This window comes from Rhinolophus sinicus, chromosome 2 (assembly GCF_057876585.1).
Source record: "Rhinolophus sinicus isolate RSI-liver-muscle chromosome 2, RSI-T2T, whole genome shotgun sequence".
NCBI lineage: Eukaryota > Metazoa > Chordata > Mammalia > Chiroptera > Rhinolophidae > Rhinolophus > Rhinolophus sinicus.
In genome coordinates this window covers 1,903,386-1,921,623 of record NC_142502.1, presented here as the reverse complement: position 1 = coordinate 1,921,623, position 18,238 = coordinate 1,903,386, and the positions used below count along the sequence as shown (strand labels likewise).

At 48.0% G+C, this 18,238-nt stretch overlaps 2 protein-coding genes across 2 annotated transcripts; both read right to left on the bottom strand.

Annotated features, from left to right (window-relative positions):
• Positions 1-3,373: 3,373 nt before the first annotated feature.
• GPR31 (G protein-coupled receptor 31) lies at positions 3,374-6,009 on the bottom strand. Its single transcript, XM_019712392.3, has one exon. It carries the CDS (start codon positions 5,861-5,863, stop codon positions 4,859-4,861), a length of 1,005 nt encoding a protein of 334 aa, XP_019567951.3. The 5' UTR covers positions 5,864-6,009; the 3' UTR covers positions 3,374-4,858.
• A 5,229-nt stretch (positions 6,010-11,238) lies between these two features.
• On the bottom strand, positions 11,239-13,108 carry TTLL2 (tubulin tyrosine ligase like 2). Its single transcript, XM_074333970.2, has 2 exons — positions 13,082-13,108; positions 11,239-12,846 (listed from the first exon to the last, which is right to left on the bottom strand). Exons 1-2 carry the CDS (start codon positions 13,106-13,108, stop codon positions 11,239-11,241), a joined length of 1,635 nt encoding a protein of 544 aa, XP_074190071.2.
• Between the last annotated feature and the right edge of the window lie 5,130 nt (positions 13,109-18,238).

Here is an 18,238-nt window from a genome sequence, read left to right as displayed (position 1 = left end):
AGGCCCTGCCATCCAGGTGACCGGTCTCTGACAGGATTCCTTGATACACATTTCCTCCGGCCTATGGTTTCAGTGAAGAAGAGACTTAAAACTGAATTGTGACGACTCAGTGGCTACAAAACGGATTTGTGCAGCCCTGGGTGTGTTTTCCCGGGATCCTGTTGTGAGAGTTCTTCTTAGTCTCTGAGGACAGTAATAAGCGTTTTCTGATTTTCAAAGAGGCATTTCTCCACCTCGCACCCATTGGGATGGCTGCTTTGAAAACACACGAAGAAAAGCCCCAGAAAATAACAAGGGTTGGCGAGGATGTGGAATATGGGAACCCTTGTGCCCTGTTGGTGGGTTTGTAAAGTGCTGCAGCTGCTGTGGAAAATATGGCGGTTCCTCAAACGAAAAGCTGCAATGTTACATGATCCAGCAAGGGCACTTCTGGTCACACACAGAAAAGTGTCGAAAGCAGGGTCTTGGGAAGATGTGTGTGCACCCCTGTTCACAACAGCATTATTCACAAAAGCAAGAGATGGAAGCGCCCCAAGTGTCCGTCGAGGGGTGAACGGACAACCAAACGTGCAACATCCGTACAATGGAGTGTCACTCAGCCTTAAACAGGAAGGAAATTCTGACACAGGCTACAACGTGGATAAACCCTGAGGACATTATGCTCAGTGAAATAAGCCAGAAGCAAAAGGACAAATACTCTACGATTCCACTTCTATGGGGGACCTGGAGTCCTGAAATTCACAGAGACAGAGAATAGTATGGCGGTGCCAGGGGCTGGGGGAGGGGCACGGGGAGGGCGCTCAGCGTGTAATGAGGGGGACTCAGGTGTGAGCCTGGGAGGGTGAAGAGTTCTGGAGGTGACGGTGGTGACGACTGCACAACAATGTGAATGTACACGATGCCACTGAGCCACACACTGAAAAACGGCTGAGACAGTCAGTTTTATGTTATGTACATTTTACCACAATTTAAAAAGAGGCATTTTGAGGATGACAATTGTTTGGGGGCTCCATGAACACTAGCAGTATGTTCCAGAAGCCTATGAGAGTCACATGACACATTTCACAGCCCCCAACCAAGCCCACAGGCTAACATGGAGTCCCTTTGTTATCCCGACCCCTAAATAAATCAAAACTGTTAACTGTTGGCTAAAATGATTATAAAAATATAGGAAAAAAATCTTTATCCAATAAATATGAAAATTATTATATTTTCATTTGCATTAGCATCTTTCTGGAAGATTCCTTAAGATACAATTTTAAGTTTGCCAATGGACTCACACTTTTAAAGTATATTTTTAAAAACAACCTATTAAATAAAGTTAACTTGTTAATTTTAAATCAGGTTAATTTGTTCATTTATTTATTATTTATTCCACATGCTTATTAAGCACCTACTGTGTACCAGGCCCTGGGCAAGTGCTGAGGATGCAGAATGGACACGGTTTCAGCTTGGAGGTGTTGGCGTGGGGTGAGGGCAGGCAGCCATGAGCTCCGCAGGATGGCCTGTGGTGGGGAGTGAGTGGCCACCATGCTGGGGTGTGGGGTGCTGGCAGCGAGGGTTCACGCTGCAGGCAGGTCAGGGGCTGGACCAGAAAAGGCAAGGAGGAATTCTCAAGACAAATGGGACTGGAACATTCCATGCAGGATGCCTGCACCTGGAAGCTGGTATATGCCAAGGAGGAGCCAGTGGCTGACTGGATTCTGGAAAGAGAAACGATGAGATTAGCAGTGTGAAAACAGCAATAGCATTTTCTGAACAGGAGAGAAATTTGTCACTCAAGCCGACATTTGGGCTCTTGGCTGCCCTTCCTAGATATGCCAGGATTCCGGCAATGCTGAGATTGACAGGACTCGCAGACAGCACTGCACCTGCTGTATTACAGGAAGTGAGCCATGGAGAAAAGAAACTAAAACTTGCTACTGACAGCAAAATACTGTGGTTCTGTGGCCCATCATTTACTGACTGCCCACACTTTCCTTTTGAGTCATTTCCTTACTCAGAGAAAATCATTTGGGGAAGAGTAAGAACCTCGTTGCTCCATCTCTTTAAAGAAGAAACCACGTGGGCACAGGACTGCCGGGAGTCCTTGATGATACTGATGGGACAGGGCGCCAAAGACACCCTCAGAGATGGGCAGTCACAGAATCCTAAACAAAATATTGTCCACTTCACAGGGTGTGGACTAAAACCCGAGTCAGACAGAACCCTGACATAAAGCCTGGAAAGGATTTGCCAGAAAGGAAGAATGGTGGTAACTTAGCTTGGCAGAACTTTTTGACACCCAGTTCACTGAGCACCTGCCCTGTGCCAGGCTCTGTGTTGCAAGTGTGCAGGGGAAAGCTTTGTCCCCAAAGGGCGCAGTCTGGCTGGGGATGAAAACAAAGAGAATAGAACAAATTGATGACTTGAATACAGCAAAGGCACACCTACCGGGTGTGTGTCACATGCCAGGCCCTGCTCGGCATTTTATTCATTATTTTATTGAATGCCCACAATATTCCCACGGGTGGGTTTTTATTATCCCCATATTACAGAAGAGGAAAGTTCAGGGAATTTTGGTGGTTTGCCCCAGGTGGCAAAGCAGGAGTGACAGAGCAGGATGCTGACTTAAAGACCTAGACTTTGGCCACTGACTCTCAGCCCTGACTGCCCAGTAACAGGACCAATGAGGGAACGTCAAAACTACCAGTGCCCGGGCCGCTCCCCAGGCCAGCTGAGTCAGCACACAGGGCTCGCTGACACATCTTGGTTTTCCCCAGGCTGTGCGATGAGCAGGCCCATGGCTGAGCAGAGAGGAGGGCCACCGGCTGTGCCCAGGAAGCTGTGACAAGACTCTGAGAGGCAGTCACTGTGATGAGACTTCCCCCTTTGCCAGTGAACATGAGAGTGGGGGAGGGGCCGAGTGCAGCCAGCTTCAGTGTCGGGGAGGCAGGCAGCATCCAGGGAGGGGGCAGGAGGGGCCTGTGTTTGGGACGCAGTTAGTGCCCAGTGCTGGCCCACAAGCCTTGCAGCTAGTTGGTGCGGGCTGGCTTTATCTCATGTCTGTCAGGTGACATGTGACTTCACAGTGTGGGTTTACCTGTGTAGACAGTTACAGACCTCCATGTCCCACGACAGAAAAATGGTTAAGAAACATCTTCTGGGAGACTTTTGGTCAGTCAAGTAAAGATGCCTGTGGGGAATTAATCATAGTGTGGAAAATGTTTATGTGACATGTTAAGTTTTTTTGTTTGTTTGTTTGTTTTTTGCTTTTTGTTTTTTGTTTTTTTAAAGGAGCGTTTAAGATTGTCCATGCGGTAAGATCAAGGGAAGAAACACAGACTTTCGTGTCTTCAGCGGGAAGGGAAGCAACCAGGCAGTGTAGCATGTGTTCACACCTGAGGATTTTATTCAGACATTTCACATCTTCATCTGCTCTCACATCCTTCCTAAGGCCTCTGAAATTCTACTGACTTCGGTGGAAATGAAATGTGAGGCAGCGCGGTGTTGCAGGCATTCCCCTGGGAACACTGAGTGCATTATTCTCCCGTTGTCAGGCTGTCACGCACTTCATGAGCACAGCAGTGGGGACACACGCTCAGGGTTCAAGTTTGTTCTGACAGGAGCCTCCCTGGTAGGCAGACAGCTCTGGGAGTGGCGGTGGTTTTACCATTTTCTATAGCCTAACACCATCGGTTTTAACCTTCAGTATTACAGAGGTCGTGGGACCACTCCCTGGGGAAAGCAGTGGTCTCCGCATATGAACAGTAAGTACAGGTGCAGCTCCAGGCAAGGCTGCCAGGTGTGGAGCTCAGGGGACCCAGGTCATTATGAAGCAGACCCTGTGCTTCCTCTGAGCTCTTTGGGGAGTCCGTTTTGGGGACCATACTTCCAGATTTGAATGGCGAATAAGAGATAAGGCAGTTAGGAAGTTGACTTCTGAAATCCTTTGTCACCATCATGAGCTACAAGTTTGGCACATAATCTAAGAGGAATGAGACAAAAAGATCCAGCCGTTGCAGGCATGTCCAGGGGTTGGGGGTGGAGGCCGTACCCACCTTCTCTGCAGTGGTCTTCCAGGGCCCCAGGGGCCTTCTGCACGAGTCATGCCACAGTATTGGGGGGAAAGCACCATTTTATAGGTAATTTGGTAGCTCACACTGCGTGTTTCTCCCAGGATGCAGAAAGTATTGTGACTTTTTTATAGCAGAGGAAGCAAAGTGAGTTTTAAAGGCATTTGGTCATTCAAATTTAAAAAGAAGTTCTAGAGGCAATTTTGAGACATTTAGTAGGAAAGTATTTCTTACAATAAACTAGGGAACTAGCTGTATTGTCCTTGATGTAATGTATAATCTACACAAGTTAAGTGACTAGTTATCAAACTAAACACATCATGTGCCAAATGGAGCTGAGTAGGGAAGACAGCGTATACACACCAGAACCTCTTTGTAGAACCCCAAGCCCCCTTTCCCAGGTCAGTCATCACACATCTGTGCAACAGATGGGACGGAAGCACAGAGTTCTTGCATTTACAAACTGCAGAAAAGGACAATGACTCACGAGGACCAGCTGGAGGCAGAACGACACCCGCTTCCAGCCCCCTCTCGTCCACGACTGCCCCATCAGTACCTTTCTTCAGGTGTGAATATGCAGTGGCTGCCTAAGTTTCAACTGAGCAGTTTAGCCTGCATTGTAACTGCGTACGAGGGCTTCCTAATTTTGGTTTGCTGCTCTGTTATGTACAGTCGCAGAAGAAAACCCTGGTAAGCACAATAAATCACAGCCTTTGCTGCCATTTTGCCCACGTTTGCAGCCTGATCTCTGCAGCGCCGTCTCAGGTTTCCTTTTCTTCCGGGATCGTAGCTACTGGTCGTTCTTACTGAGCTCCCAGGCATTGCCCACGAACACGGGGCTGGGGGAGCGGGCTGTCCTGCTCCTCAGGAGTTGGAGTGTCCGAGGTCGCAGCCCCGAGCCTCGGCGTCCTGCCTTGGCCTCTGAGGGTGGAGAAGACCTTGCGGTACGAGTGCCTGAACGCGGGGTTGGAGAAGCAGTACACCACCGGGTTCAGCACGCTCTGCAGGCTGGTCAGGCTGCTGGTCACGTCCACCGTATGCTCCAGCGCCCTCAGGACCCTGCAGCTGTGCACCCCGCGGACGATGGCCATCAGGCTCTGGGCCAGGAAGCTGGGCAGGAAGCACAGAGCGAACAGCACCACGACGGCGGCCACCAGCGCCCGGGCGCGCTGCAGTTTGGGCTGTCTGTCCGGGTCTCGGAGCCGCTTCTGCAGGGTCCTGATGATGCCGGCATTGCAGAACAAGATGAGGCTGAAGGGAAGAACGAACTGGAGGAAGGCGAGGGCTTCCTGCCACGTAAGGCTGAAGGAGGCACCCCGGCTGGCGTCAGACCTGGGGCACTGGGCTTCCGAGGTGAACAAGCTTTGGTGGGTGAGGGCGACCATCAGGAGCCAGATGAGGATTGAGACTCCCCGGGCCCCCCGCGAGGACAGGAGGTTGACCTTGAGCCGAGGGTGGACCACTCGGAGGTAACGGTCCAAAGCCACGGCGGTGAGGAAGGCGACGCTCACCTGGTGGCTGAGAGTGTGCAGGAACAGCAGGGCTCGGCAAGACGCGTGGCCCCAGCCCCAGGTCTTGTGTCTCAGGAAGAAGGCCATGTGGAAGGGCAGGCAGATGGCCAGCAGGAGGTCCGCGACTGCCAGGTTGAACAGGTAGACGGCGTACGGCCGCCACACCTTCAGGCGGCAGAAGAAGGTCCAGAGCGCCACAGCGTTGCCCAGCAGGCCCAGTGCGCCCTCCAGCAGCAGAAGTGTGGCCACAGACACCTCCACGGCGTCACTGTGCGTGGAGCAGTTAGCGGGGTACATGTCGCTGCCAGGCTGCTGTGGTCCCCACGCGAAAGCAGCAGAGTGCCGAGAACCAGTCCTTTGTTAGACTTGTCCCACGAAAGGACACAGACGGCCTTTCCCTGCAAAGATCACACGAGTTCTGCATTTTCTCAGCAAGGGAAAATGCTGACGCAGCATCAGAATAGAGTTAAAAGCAAAATAAACTTGTTTGGGAATGAGGGTCAGTGGGAGACGCAAACAAAAAAAAAAACCCCTTACAGTTTCATTCTGTTTTGTTTTGCCTTAAAAAAGGGGAAATTCTGTTTCACTTCACATCATCTGGCGTTAAATTAAACCACCAGTGTCCTAGTAATACCAGGGTGAGCAGAGTTGCTGCAGAAGGAACTGGAAATGTTTAATTACATGAAGACTTTTTTTGTCTTTAGAAAGTTAAAATAATGATTGAAACAAAGATCATTCTCCAGTTTGAATATGTTTTGTGCGGGAGCTCTGCTTTTCACAAATCAGGGACCCTTCTGCACGGGACTCAGTTTTACACACTGGTGAGTCAGGTCTCTTTCCTACATTCACCTGGAAGAGGATGGCGAGGGCCTGGCCGTTTCATAGTTGACCATTTTCACTTGTACTTGTGTTTCGTCAAATTTTATTTTCTGCTGAGTCTCCCCTTCCCTCCCACACGACCTGGGTTACATTCTAGATCCCTGGGCTTCAGTTGGCGCTGAAAGCCTTGTAAAATCAATGGTGGGCCAAGATGCACACAACCCACCATAAGGCAACTCCGTGAGCCCAGTGTCATGCTCTGCTTGTCCAGTGACAAAGCAATGCCGGTGCATGATGGGAGTCAGTAAATATTGAATGACTCCAGTCTTCCCTCCCCACAGCTGACTCTCATTCACCGTGGTTAGTTCATCCTGGTTTGGGCTTTGGAGTCAAATGGACTATAGTGCTAGTTCTGGTTTCTCCACTTAGCAGCACTGTGGCTTTGGGGAAGCAAATGAATATCTGTGTACCCCAGCCTCTCTACCTGAGAGGTGAAAGGGACCCTGCTTGCAGGGTCATTGTGAGTGTTTGGGATACAGGGAAAGCACTTTGCACCATATCTGGGACACTGTGGGTGGTTGACACATTTTCTACAGTTGTTTTTGACAGTGTTGTGTGCTCTCCTGTATTACTGCAGTGAGCCATACCACCATGGGTGAAGTAGGGCAAATTCTAAGCTCCATGTTATGGGTGAGGAAGTAGAGCCACAGAGACGTTAGGTGATTTGCTGACCTTCAGAGGATCCTCCCAGCCCAGGGTCCAACCAGAGTTTTGACCTTGATGCTCAGCTGATTCCCAATTGGCAACAGCTTCACTCTGTGTTCGTAAAACGTCCACGTCTCTGGAAGCCCACCAGGACTATTCATTTTCATGATGTTTCAGGTAATTTGACTTGCACATCTTCTTGCTTTAATTTTACCAGGGTTACCTTTCCAACTGGACGACCAGCCCACGTATCACCCCATCTCTGCATCATGCAGGTTCACTCGCTTCTTTGTTTTCTGAGAAGGTGCATTTGGAGGGTCCTCCAAGCATCAGGAATTGTAGAAATGTCCCAACTGGCACCGCCACAGTGACACCTATGAATGAGGATTTGCCAGCCATATGCCCATTATAAATAATTTCTGGGAAGTGCAAAAGGTTGAAATACAGCCATGAGGTCCAGGCGAGAGCTGGCTGGAGACCCTGTGCCATCTCTAAAAATGCCGTAGCACACAATGACACGCAGAAGAGCTGGTAACTAACCCAGATCTTCAGGGATGGAAGTTACATAAATGCAGGAGAGAAATGGATTAAATTTCTTTCTCTCAACACATTGAAAACTTTGACAGACCTTGAAAGCTACTCCTTAATTACAAATTGCCTAAATCTCTGATTATTACACACACAGGAGTTTCGATAAGAAATGATGGCTAACGTTTAACCCTGAACACTGACCCTCCCGCTGATTCCTCATCTCAGGGACGACTTAGATGGCATCGTGTGAAATGACGAGATGTGAAGTAATTCCTCCTGTTTAAACTTGAGTATCTTATATTCTCCTCTTGAACGTCTCTTCTAGCGAGCAGTTTGCTTTGACAGCAAAAATGCAGTTTATATTTCTTCAAGAATAAGTACTAAGAGGATAAATTTTCACTACATATAGTGTATTGAGAACTTGATATTAAACCCATTCTTTTTGGTGAGTTGGGCGAGGAAAGTTTTCCATGTCCAGTTTCCTATGTGGGTAGGTATATTCCACTGACTATGAGCTTACTACATTCAAATAACACATTAGTAAATAGTTAATTATAATTTAATCTTACGTAATCATAAAGCTTGGTAGTGTATTGGGGAGTGTGCCCAGGGTGTGTGCCCCTTTAGGACGGGGAGTCAGTTTAGAATCAACACACTGGTTCTTGGCTTTCTCACATGGGGTGGGAGGGGCCATGAGCAGCGTTGGGGGGGACATGGCCTAGAGGGACAGGATCCTGGCCCAAGTGACTGCTATGGACTAGTGAGGTGACAAAATCTGGTTGGGGTGGCTGAGAGAAGGGGTCTTCTAGACTGAGGGGTTTGAGAATTTGGGGACACCTATCGTTTATTTATTAATTTAGATAAATGACAACGAATTGCCTTTTTAGGGTTATAAGAATGACAAACTCAAACCAACTTCCAAGTGAAACTTTAGTAAAACCCAGCTGAAGAACGATTGAATTATTAGGTTAGTCATTAATTTTTGCTGTTGGAAGATTTGATTATCTTCCTTCATGAAACAAAGGCTTTAAACCAGGTTATGTTTCTATCACTGTAGTTAAATTATTCATTCTTACATTTATATATAGTTGGAAGTTTATGATAAGTGCATTTCTGTTTATACACAGGAGACGTGTTGTAATTTGAGTTGTGCCATAAGCCCCCCTCTCGCCCACGTGTTCCTCATGTGAAAGTCCTCCATCTCCTTCTGAGTTGGCCTTGCTCCTCCTTTTGATAAAGAGCCTGCTTCCTAAGGTTGCAAGGATGGACACAGTAGATGTGTCGCCACTGTATAAACAGAGATGGTATCAATAGAAAGAAGAAAACCACGTCCCTTCCTTAATAAAAGGGATAAAATTAAATGCATCCTGTTACACTCTTTAGTATTATAACTATTTCATGTATTTTACATTAACTTTTTGTTGAACATCATTTTAAACTCATAGATTCAAGAGTAGGCTCAGGCTTCTTTGGTCTGTGTCCACTTGCGTTTCTGGGCTGGCGGCTGTTTTAGTGCCCGTCTTGGGAACACAAGGCAAAAACCAACCAAACAACCAACCAACCAACCAACCAACCAACCAACCAACCAACCAAATGACTAACCCCAGGGAGCTCACCACCCCACCTTTCTTGGGGTCTGTAGCAAGGCTGTCTTCTTTCCACCTTTCAGTGACTTCTTATGTTTGTTTTATTCATACTGCCCAAGGTTTTTGGTTGTATTTGGTAGAGGAATAGCGAAATGCATGACAATTCCATCTTCCCGGAAGCGGAATTCCAAGGATTTTTAAATAACTACCATGTAGCCATCTCCTTAATATGTCTCTTGATGTTGTATGTGTCTGTTCTACCTCAGCAAGACTGTGTTTATGGTTTTTCCTCCTTAAGCACCTGTGTATCCGGGTGCAAATTTTATGCACATAGGTTGCCTGTTGTGTTTGAAATTCTTACATTAACTCGTTATCATTTCAATTTAGTTAGGCCACATTTTACCATAGAGCTATACTGTCCAGAATTTGCATGTTTTCCCTGAGAGATGGCCCAAAACTTCAAGTGCTCGAATAATACCATCTTTCCTTAATTACACAGGCTTTGCTCATCTCTGTAAGATTCACCTGTACATCTGGGGAGTGATTGGCACCTGGCTCATGATAAATGAGGATTTAAAAACACGGAGGGAGAGCGAGAACTATGCTTGGGTTTTGAGTGATGGCAGTTGCCTGACTTGGTCTCATTAGAATGCCCGAGCATTTGTGGGACAGGCCCACGTATTTGCCAGACAATATACAGTGAGAGCCTGAGCAACATAGGAGATCAGATCAACCTTGATGTGATTATATATATTCTTACTTGACCCCTTTAAATGTTTCCTGGAACAAGGTGGGGAGCAAATAAATGTACACACGCAGGAAAACAGGCAGGGAACAAAAGATGCACGACAGCCTCACGTGTAAACTCGCTGGGATTTTTCCCCCTCTTTTTTTTCTGAACCACCCAGGTCAAGTAAAAGCATTTCATCAGTCATTTCACAAGCCCCTCCATGTGCACCCAACCACAGTGGGTAATTATTGTCTTGACATCGATAGCACTATGCATCACTATTCACAATGGTGTTAGTCTTGCTGTTTTATTTTTGCTTTAACTTTTTTTACTGATAAAATAAGTGCAATATAAAATTGACCACTAGTGACACTTAGCACATTCACAATGTTGTGCAGCCATCTAGTTGTAGAACATTTTCATCATCCCAAGGAAACCGTGTCCCCAATAGCAGTGATTTCCCCGCCCCCCGTCGCCCCCCCCCCCACCAGTGCCCAGCCCCTGGAAATCATCAATGTACTTTCTATGCTGATGGGCTTGCTGACTGTGGACATCTCGCCTAAATGGAATGCCGCAGCATGGGCCTTTGGTGTCTGGCTTTCTTCACTTAGCGTCATGTTTTCAAATAAGCACTGGGGCTTTTACAGCTTAGGACCCTTCTAATGTTCTGAGAGCTGGCAGGAAGGAAACATACCTGGGCCCGGGACGCTCTGCCGTCGCCCACCAGGACAGCGATCTGACAGTGACAAGGTGAAGAAGAGGGGGCATTTTTCCAATGTGGCTGCTCCCAGAGGGAAGCTCCTTTCACAATGTTTAATTGAAGGCCTAGGATCTGCAGGTAATACTCATTGGGTACTCGGTGGGGGAGGTTGTCAATACTTCACCTCACTCTAGATGACTGATCAAATTAAAAAAAACTTTTTGAACAAAAAAACAGACAATTGAAAACCAAAAACTTAGCTCCTGATCTTTTTTTGTTCTGTTCTCACCCAAGAGTCCTGAATGTTACAATAACCCTGTTTTCATGTTTAAATCAGTGCACAACGTACTGGTAATAAGGCATCTTCACGTAGGATGAGGGGCCATGTGACATGTCCCCCTCCCCCGAGGGATCTGAGCAAACCAGCCAGTGATGTAACTGAATCAGCACCGAATGTCTTCCACTTCCACTTCCCAGCTGTTATAAACATATTTATGCACACACACACCTGCAGCCCCAGCAACCTGACTAGGGGGATGCACTCACATGGCAGGGGCTGGGCTCCCCCGGCCGAGCAGTCCCAGGCTGGCAGAAAACCAGGTCACCTCTGCGTTTTCTTTTCCGCCACTTGCGAATGTTGCTTATTCATTCGTTTCTGGAGCACTTGGATTATTCTCTTGACATTTAATCCATTCCTGGATGCCCCAAAAGTAGCTTCATTGAAAGGAAAAATGAGAACGAAGTTGCCTGCCTGGGGATGTGGCACCTGGCTGCTGTCCGATGTGTCCCTCAGGGAGGCGCTGGTCTTGTGGGCAGGGGACTGAAGGAGCGACGCGCAGGGGGTGAACGTCGTGGGAGCCGTGGGCCTGCCCTTGAACTGTGGCTTGGTTTTGGGGGGCTCTCTTGTTGACAGAAGTACATCCTTCCTGTTCATCATTTCTCTCGGCTGGGCGGCAGGTTTGTTTTCTGGGTGTATTCTGACAGCTTTCTTTATAGCAGGTTTATCCTTATTAAGTGTTCCACTTGTGAACTGCAAGAGAGACCCACAGGGGAGACGGCTGCAGGTGTCACCGAGTCCTTTATCAGAATCAGCAAGGGGGACACTGGGATTCCCATGGGCATGGTCACCGTGTTCTTTCCTCTCGTTTCTCAGGCCACGTAAGTAAATGAGTTCAATCGTATCATGGATGAGTTTTCTCTTCACCGACACATCCGTGGAACAATCTAAGGACAGGGCTGGGCTGTAGTTGACCTCTAAAAGCCACGGTTTCAAGTTGTCGTCAATCAAAATGTCAAATCCAAAGAGCTCAAAGCAATTGGTGGCGAAGGGGACGGATGGCGCGATGGCGAGCACGGTGAGAATGACCATGTGCTGGATTTGCTGCCACAGACACAGGTCGTCCATGTCCCGGCTGCGCAGGTAGGAGAAGAGCCTTCTGAGTGTCCACTTGCAGCCACAGCCGACCACTTCTTTGATCTTCCCGTACGAGGCCCCAGATTTATTGATGCTGCTGTTGGTCAAATGTGCGTAACTGTTTCGCAGATTACTGAGGTCAAACTTTTCCGTGGCAAAACGCACTAACCCTTCCTGGTAAATATAGATGGTCAGGGGCTTAAAGCTGGTGACACAGACGTAGATGCGGAGGTCACATTTATATCGACCCACAAGCAAAGGGTTGCAGATATATTTCTGCACTATATATGTGTCATCAAAGGTTAAGTCTTTAATGTCACTGAAAATTACTATTCCCCTTCCACGAGACAGTTCTGCCGGCTTGCAAATCCAAAAGCCGGGCTTGGCGCCCAGGGCCTGCTTCTCCTTAAAGTACTCGGCCACAAACTTGCAGTAGTCGTTGGGCATGACGAAGGTGGAGGGGATGAACTCGTAGAGGGGGGAGCCGTGGGTCCTCTTCATATGCTTCAGCAGCTTGCCCAGGCAGTCCTTCCTGGTGAGCTTGCTGGTGCCCGGGTGGTGGTTTAGTCGTTGCCATGGCTTCACGTTGACATGCTCAGCCCTCCGGAAAGACGAGGTCCTCCAGTACAAGTTCCAGTCCTCAACGTCTTGCTCTCGGTTGTCAAATTTGTCCCATCCACGCTCCAGGAGGACACTCTGCACCACGTCCGGTGTCGTCTCATCCACACGAAACACCAGTGGTTTCCAGGTGGCCCCCGAAGGTTGGTCTTCTGCCACCAAGTCAGGTTTTCCTTTCTAGGAGTTGATGACCAGAGCAGTGTTAGAGGGTGGCCCAAGAGACCAGAATCTAGTGGGGTTTTCAAGCAAAGATTCCACGCCACGCTGCCAGCCGACTTCTCTGCGCTTCCCTCCCAGCATGCAGTCTCTAGGGGCCCGCCTCTCCTCACAGACCCACCCACCTCTGCTGCCTCCACAAACACAGACCCACCTCATCCTGTGCGCTTCTGTTCTCTGTCCCTTCAGAGCACACCTGCACATTTCCTTCTCTCAGCGACATGTTAAGAAGGTTTGCAATCACACCGTCCACGCTGAGGGCCACTCTGTTGTAGCTGCAGCTGTAGAGAAACCTGGTGGTCTAAAAAGCAATTGTTACTTAGAACAATAAAGCAAACGTCCGATTTTCTAGAGTTAAGTGAATTAGAGCAGGTGACAAGCTAGAGACGATGGTGTTATGTGGTTAGTGAGTCATGTTGGTCTGAGAAGTGTAAGGGACACCGGCCACCCACCTCTGAGGTGCCCTGCTACCCACCTCATAACCCCGGACCCCGGACGTGTTCCAGGGGTCAGAGGCTCGGTTTATTCAAATAAGTGGTAATTTGCTAGAGTTGAGAAAGACAATTTGTGCTTTTAAAAACTCATTCTGCAAAAACAATGATTTTGTGAGGGTTGCAGCTCACATTTGCAAGATAAACAGAAAATGAGGATTCAGCATTTTCTGAACTTCCAAAGAAAGAAAACGAGGTAGTGTTTGAAAAAAACAAAAGTGATGATGGAGCAGGTTTTGTTACAATCTAGAAACAAGGTAACAAGCAGCAAAGCCTCTGGGGAATGTCAATATTCCACGGTCCAGGTCCAGAACAACGTGCTCATCACAGATTCCAAGAGAAGGCAATTTAGCTCGTGCTTTCGACAATCGTAGCGCTGTTCCTGCATAATGTGTCACGTAAGGCAACTTAATGCCTTATTTGGTGGAGATTCTGTGCTGTTTGGGAGATTCTGATTGATGCAAAAGGAGTAAAATTTGACATATACTGCATTTTTAATGAAGCCAGTTTTGACAAGAAAGCAAGAAAAAAAGCAAGCAAGCAAGAGAGGGAGTCGGGAGGTGAATAGAGAGGGAGGGGGGTGGGAGAAGGGGGTGGCAGCAAAGGGGAGGTCCAGCTTGCTCACCCTCCTTTCTCTCCAGATTTGACATTGGGAGGAGTCCTCAGGGAATGAAGGAGCCAACTTGTTTCCAGGTGACGAGGTTCCCCAACCTCGTTGGGAAACAGTGGAAAACCCGGCTTGCCTCTGACACTGGGATGGCACTTCCAGAGAAGAGCTGGAACCAGCTGTGCACAGCAGCGGCATGGACAAGACCCCTGCGTGCCTTGTCAGGGCGGTGACTGCTCTGACCAGGAGCACATCATATGCGGAAGTCTGGCATGGCTGCGAAAAACTATCTTTGCAATTTACAGCGATGTTTTCCAACTGTGTTCAATGGTATTAACGGGTATTTCAAACTGTGTGTGTGTGTGTGTATGTGTGTGTGTGTGCGTGTGTGCTCGAGAGGGGACAGTGGGGTGACACCACCGTAGCCTCCTCTCAGGAGGAATGTCCATTTCTCAGTCCTCTCTCACTGTCCTTTCCAGGTCCTGCAGGCCAATGTGTTTTGGAAATGGCCATTGTCTATGTCACCCACTGAAATACGAGATTTTGAGGTTGGAGGTTTTTTTAATCCATATTCCCAGAATAGGTGTCTTGTACGTGTGTGTAATAAATGAATGAACCAACAGATCAAAGTGTGAAGGTGGGGATAGATATAGGAGTCTACATTTTTTCCTGTAAATCACGGGAATAAAACATTTCATATACTTGTTTCTTCATTTCGATCACTGATAAGTAATACTGAGTCTAGATAACATACATCAGATGTGTGTTTTATTGTTCATTTGCGCCTAATTAAAATTTCCTGTCCCTTTTCATCACATCCCACTCTCTCCAGGTCAGAAGCCCACATAACTCAGCCTTTTTGGCCTTGAAACAATAATTCAGTGGAAAAGTCTACTCCTCATTTAAATGGACCTCACAAAAGCTGACACTTTATCAAATAGAGTGAACATGTGACCTTACACCTTTGCCCCAAGTGACCACAGGCTTAAATCAGTCACTACATGTATATTTGGATATTTGGACTTCCGGCCTGAAACACACAAGATGTACTGGTGGGATGCAGTGATTACTCATGCAGTAAAACTAATTAAAGACACAAATGAATTATAAACTCACAGCGTTCTGGGGCGTTTTACTGCAGATGCAAAGAGTTCCGGCTATTTCCTGAAGGCATCAATTTATATTAATTGATGCTTATAATACTTTAAATCATCCATAAAAGATCAAATTGGGCTCCCTGTATTCAGATTTAAAAGGCAAAGGAACGTATAATGTGATACAAATATACAAATGTACAAATATTTATAACATAAAAATACAATTTGAAATTATTCATTATTTAAAAACACCTGCCGCTTATCCAGGGCAGAAGCTGAGGTGTGGGCCATTGAGCCTGAACTTAGTTTTACACCTGAACTTAATAAATGGAACAGCCGATCGGAAGAGCTGTCACAGGGTTGTAGACTTTATTCTGAAAAGACGCCATTAAGCGTTCTCTCAGATAGAAAACTTTTATTTGAAACTACAATCTCTCTCAGTCTCACGGGGCAGTCACAAGAAAGAGTCATCATCAGCCCTAAAAAGTGTCCACGTGTACTTTTACTAACTTTTACAGAAACTACCCAAGTTCATTGCAAAAAATTGTTATAGAGAGAGTCACACCGAGTGTCACGACCTCCCACTTGCATTTCCAGCACGGTCTCAGGTGGGAATTTCTCAGGTGTGGCTCATGGGAGGGTCTCTGCCAAGTGGGCATGCCCTTGGCAGGTATGTGCCCATCGGCCTACAGACACCAACCAGCTCAGTTGTCAGGAGACCTGGTTGGGAAACAGTCCCTGTCAGTGTTCCAGGAGGTGAAGGTCAGGTCGACATGAAAGCACCGGCAGGAAGCGGGAGCACCTCGAGCTGCCCCCTAAGCCACTGACCCAAGGCAGACGGGAGCCCCTGACCCCGGGGATGAAGGTGTGCCATGTCTCCATCCTGCCAGGTTCCTCGTTAACTTGCTGATGGGCCACAGCACCCAGCACAGTGCCCTGACCTCGGCCTGGGGGTCAGCAGAGTGGTTCCCATCACTGCCGGCAGCAGCAGGAGACAGAGGAGAATGTCCTGTGTGTGTGTGTCCCACTCTGTTACTTTGAACATCACATTCCCAAGGTCAAAGCCCTCACCTGGATGGAAAATACAGCATGCTTTGTCACAGACCAGCATTTCACTAGGCTGTGTATGCACCTGGGACAAGCAGAGGCGTGGCTAAGCTTGTAAGATGCCCCCAAAGACAAATGTTTTGTCAGCTGAGTTCTCGTGTCTTCTGTTGGTCACAGCACAGCTGACTTAATCAGAGCATGGTTAGCAGCTAAGCCACATCCAAACACTTGATTAGGTCATTGTTAGAATCACAGGGCTGTGAGCTCTTGGAGTCTGGTTCCGCGCCAACCACATGCTTGCCTGCCTTTTGCCGGGAAAGCTTCTCGACCCCACGGGGAGGAAGTCAGCCCAACACAGCATGTTCCATCACTGCAGGAATTGTGCATCCCAGGAACGCCCCTGTGGGCCCTTTGCTTCTCCCAGAACACTGATCCCCGAAAAACAGTTATGTGTGTGGAAGGGGTGGCTCCCGGCGCCGAGCCTGGCAGGCTGCTGGTTCTCACGCTTTCTGCCCTCCAAAATAGGCCCTCAGAAAAGAATGAGGAACCCATTCTTTCTATTCACACTTGACCGTTACCACTTGCTGACTAAAGGACAGGCGACCTCAGGCAACTTTCCATCTGAACTGGGCTCCAGTTAAAGCGTTCAACCATGTGGTCTTGTGCCTGGCACTTCACTTGTCACTGAACTCACAGAGGAAATATGTTGGGGTGGGGGAGAGGGACCCTTTTAAGGTGACCCTGAAATCAGATGCTTCAAAAGCAAACAGATTCCACCGATGCAGAGAGCAGCAGCCGATTACTCTCAGGAGCGTCAGTCAGGGGATGTAACCAGTTTCTGTTTACATTTCAGACATGCAGAAGGTGAAAGGAATGGAGCAGCACAAGTTTCTATAAAAAGCCCCACACTGGAGGACTTTAATTCCCCAACATTCCTCTTGCCTTTGTTTGAAATTCCTGGGGACGTCCTCTCTGTATCTTCAGCGCTCTTGTGAACACGTGTTTTCATTAACTCAGTAGCCCTGTTCCCAGTCATACTGCAGACATAGGAAACCACACGCCATCCTGTTGTGAATACAAATTCATACCCACATGGCATGTTTCACACTACTTAGCACAGCGGTTCTCAAATTCAGAAGGTAGTTATTTAGACATAGAAACATTCCATTTTTATTAAAGAGGAGCGAGCAGTAGCCGTGGGCTCTTATGTGAGTTTTCCAGCTAAGAGAAGCCCTTGACCGAGAAAAACAGCCATCATCTCATCCGTCCTTATATGGAACATAGGCACCTTTTCATGATAAAAAACACACATATACCATTTGCGCCATTTTCTAAGTTGGTTGATTTAAAAACAGAGTTCCTACATACTACATACATGTCCTTTTGAAAAGAAGTTGGTATTGCTTTAAACCCAGAACAATTTTTTATGATTCTAAGTCAGAGTCTATGCACTATTTTTTGTGCTAACCATAAGGAAAGTTCTGTTTAATTGTTAGAAGCTTCAGTTTTCCGAGGGCAAAGACCACTTCCAATACTACCTTGCCCCCAGACTGCCGAGCGTGGGCTCACATCAGTAAACACTGGTGGAACAGAACTACCTGAAATGAAAGCTGCCCACAGTGAAGGACTTACAGCTGACAGCGCCTTCACAATGGACACAGGAAGGCAGTGTTGGCCTCCCGGGGAGGCTGCAGCAATGCCCTGCCTCCACCGCACTTCTCAGCATGGCATTCAAAGCCTTCAGCTGCTGTCTGGCCTGTCGCAGGCCCACGTCCCAGCCCCTCACCTAAGGGTCATGAGCCCAGTGTCTGGACACAAGGACCCAGGACCCAAGGTACTAGAGGGGCCCAGGCGTCTGCATCTGCTGCCTCTTGGCCCAGAGGCCCTCCCTCCTCCTATCACAGTCCCTCTGGCTTCAGAGCCCACTTGCTCGCTCTTCCTTTCTCCCCTCCTCTGAGCCCCACGCTGCTTCCTACTGACAAAAGGGACCTGGCATCTTAGGATGACTAACCATAGACGTGGGAGGTCTGCGGGTGGAGCTGGGCCCCTTGTTCACTCTCTAGTCCTGACTTCCTGTTAAAACTTCATGGTGCCAACTTCTGGGGGAGGGA

Bases quoted from the DNA above. Each gene is read 5' to 3' on its own strand.
- GPR31 (XM_019712392.3), bottom strand. From the start codon at position 5,863: ATGTACCCCGCTAACTGCTCCACGCACAGTGACGCCGTGGAGGTGTCT.
- TTLL2 (XM_074333970.2), bottom strand. From the start codon at position 13,108: ATGTCGCTGAGAGAAGGAAATGTGCAG. The intron at 12,847-13,081 runs GTGTGCTCTGAA...ATCAACTCCTAG, and splicing joins TGAGAGAAGGAAATGTGCAG to AAAGGAAAACCTGACTTGGT.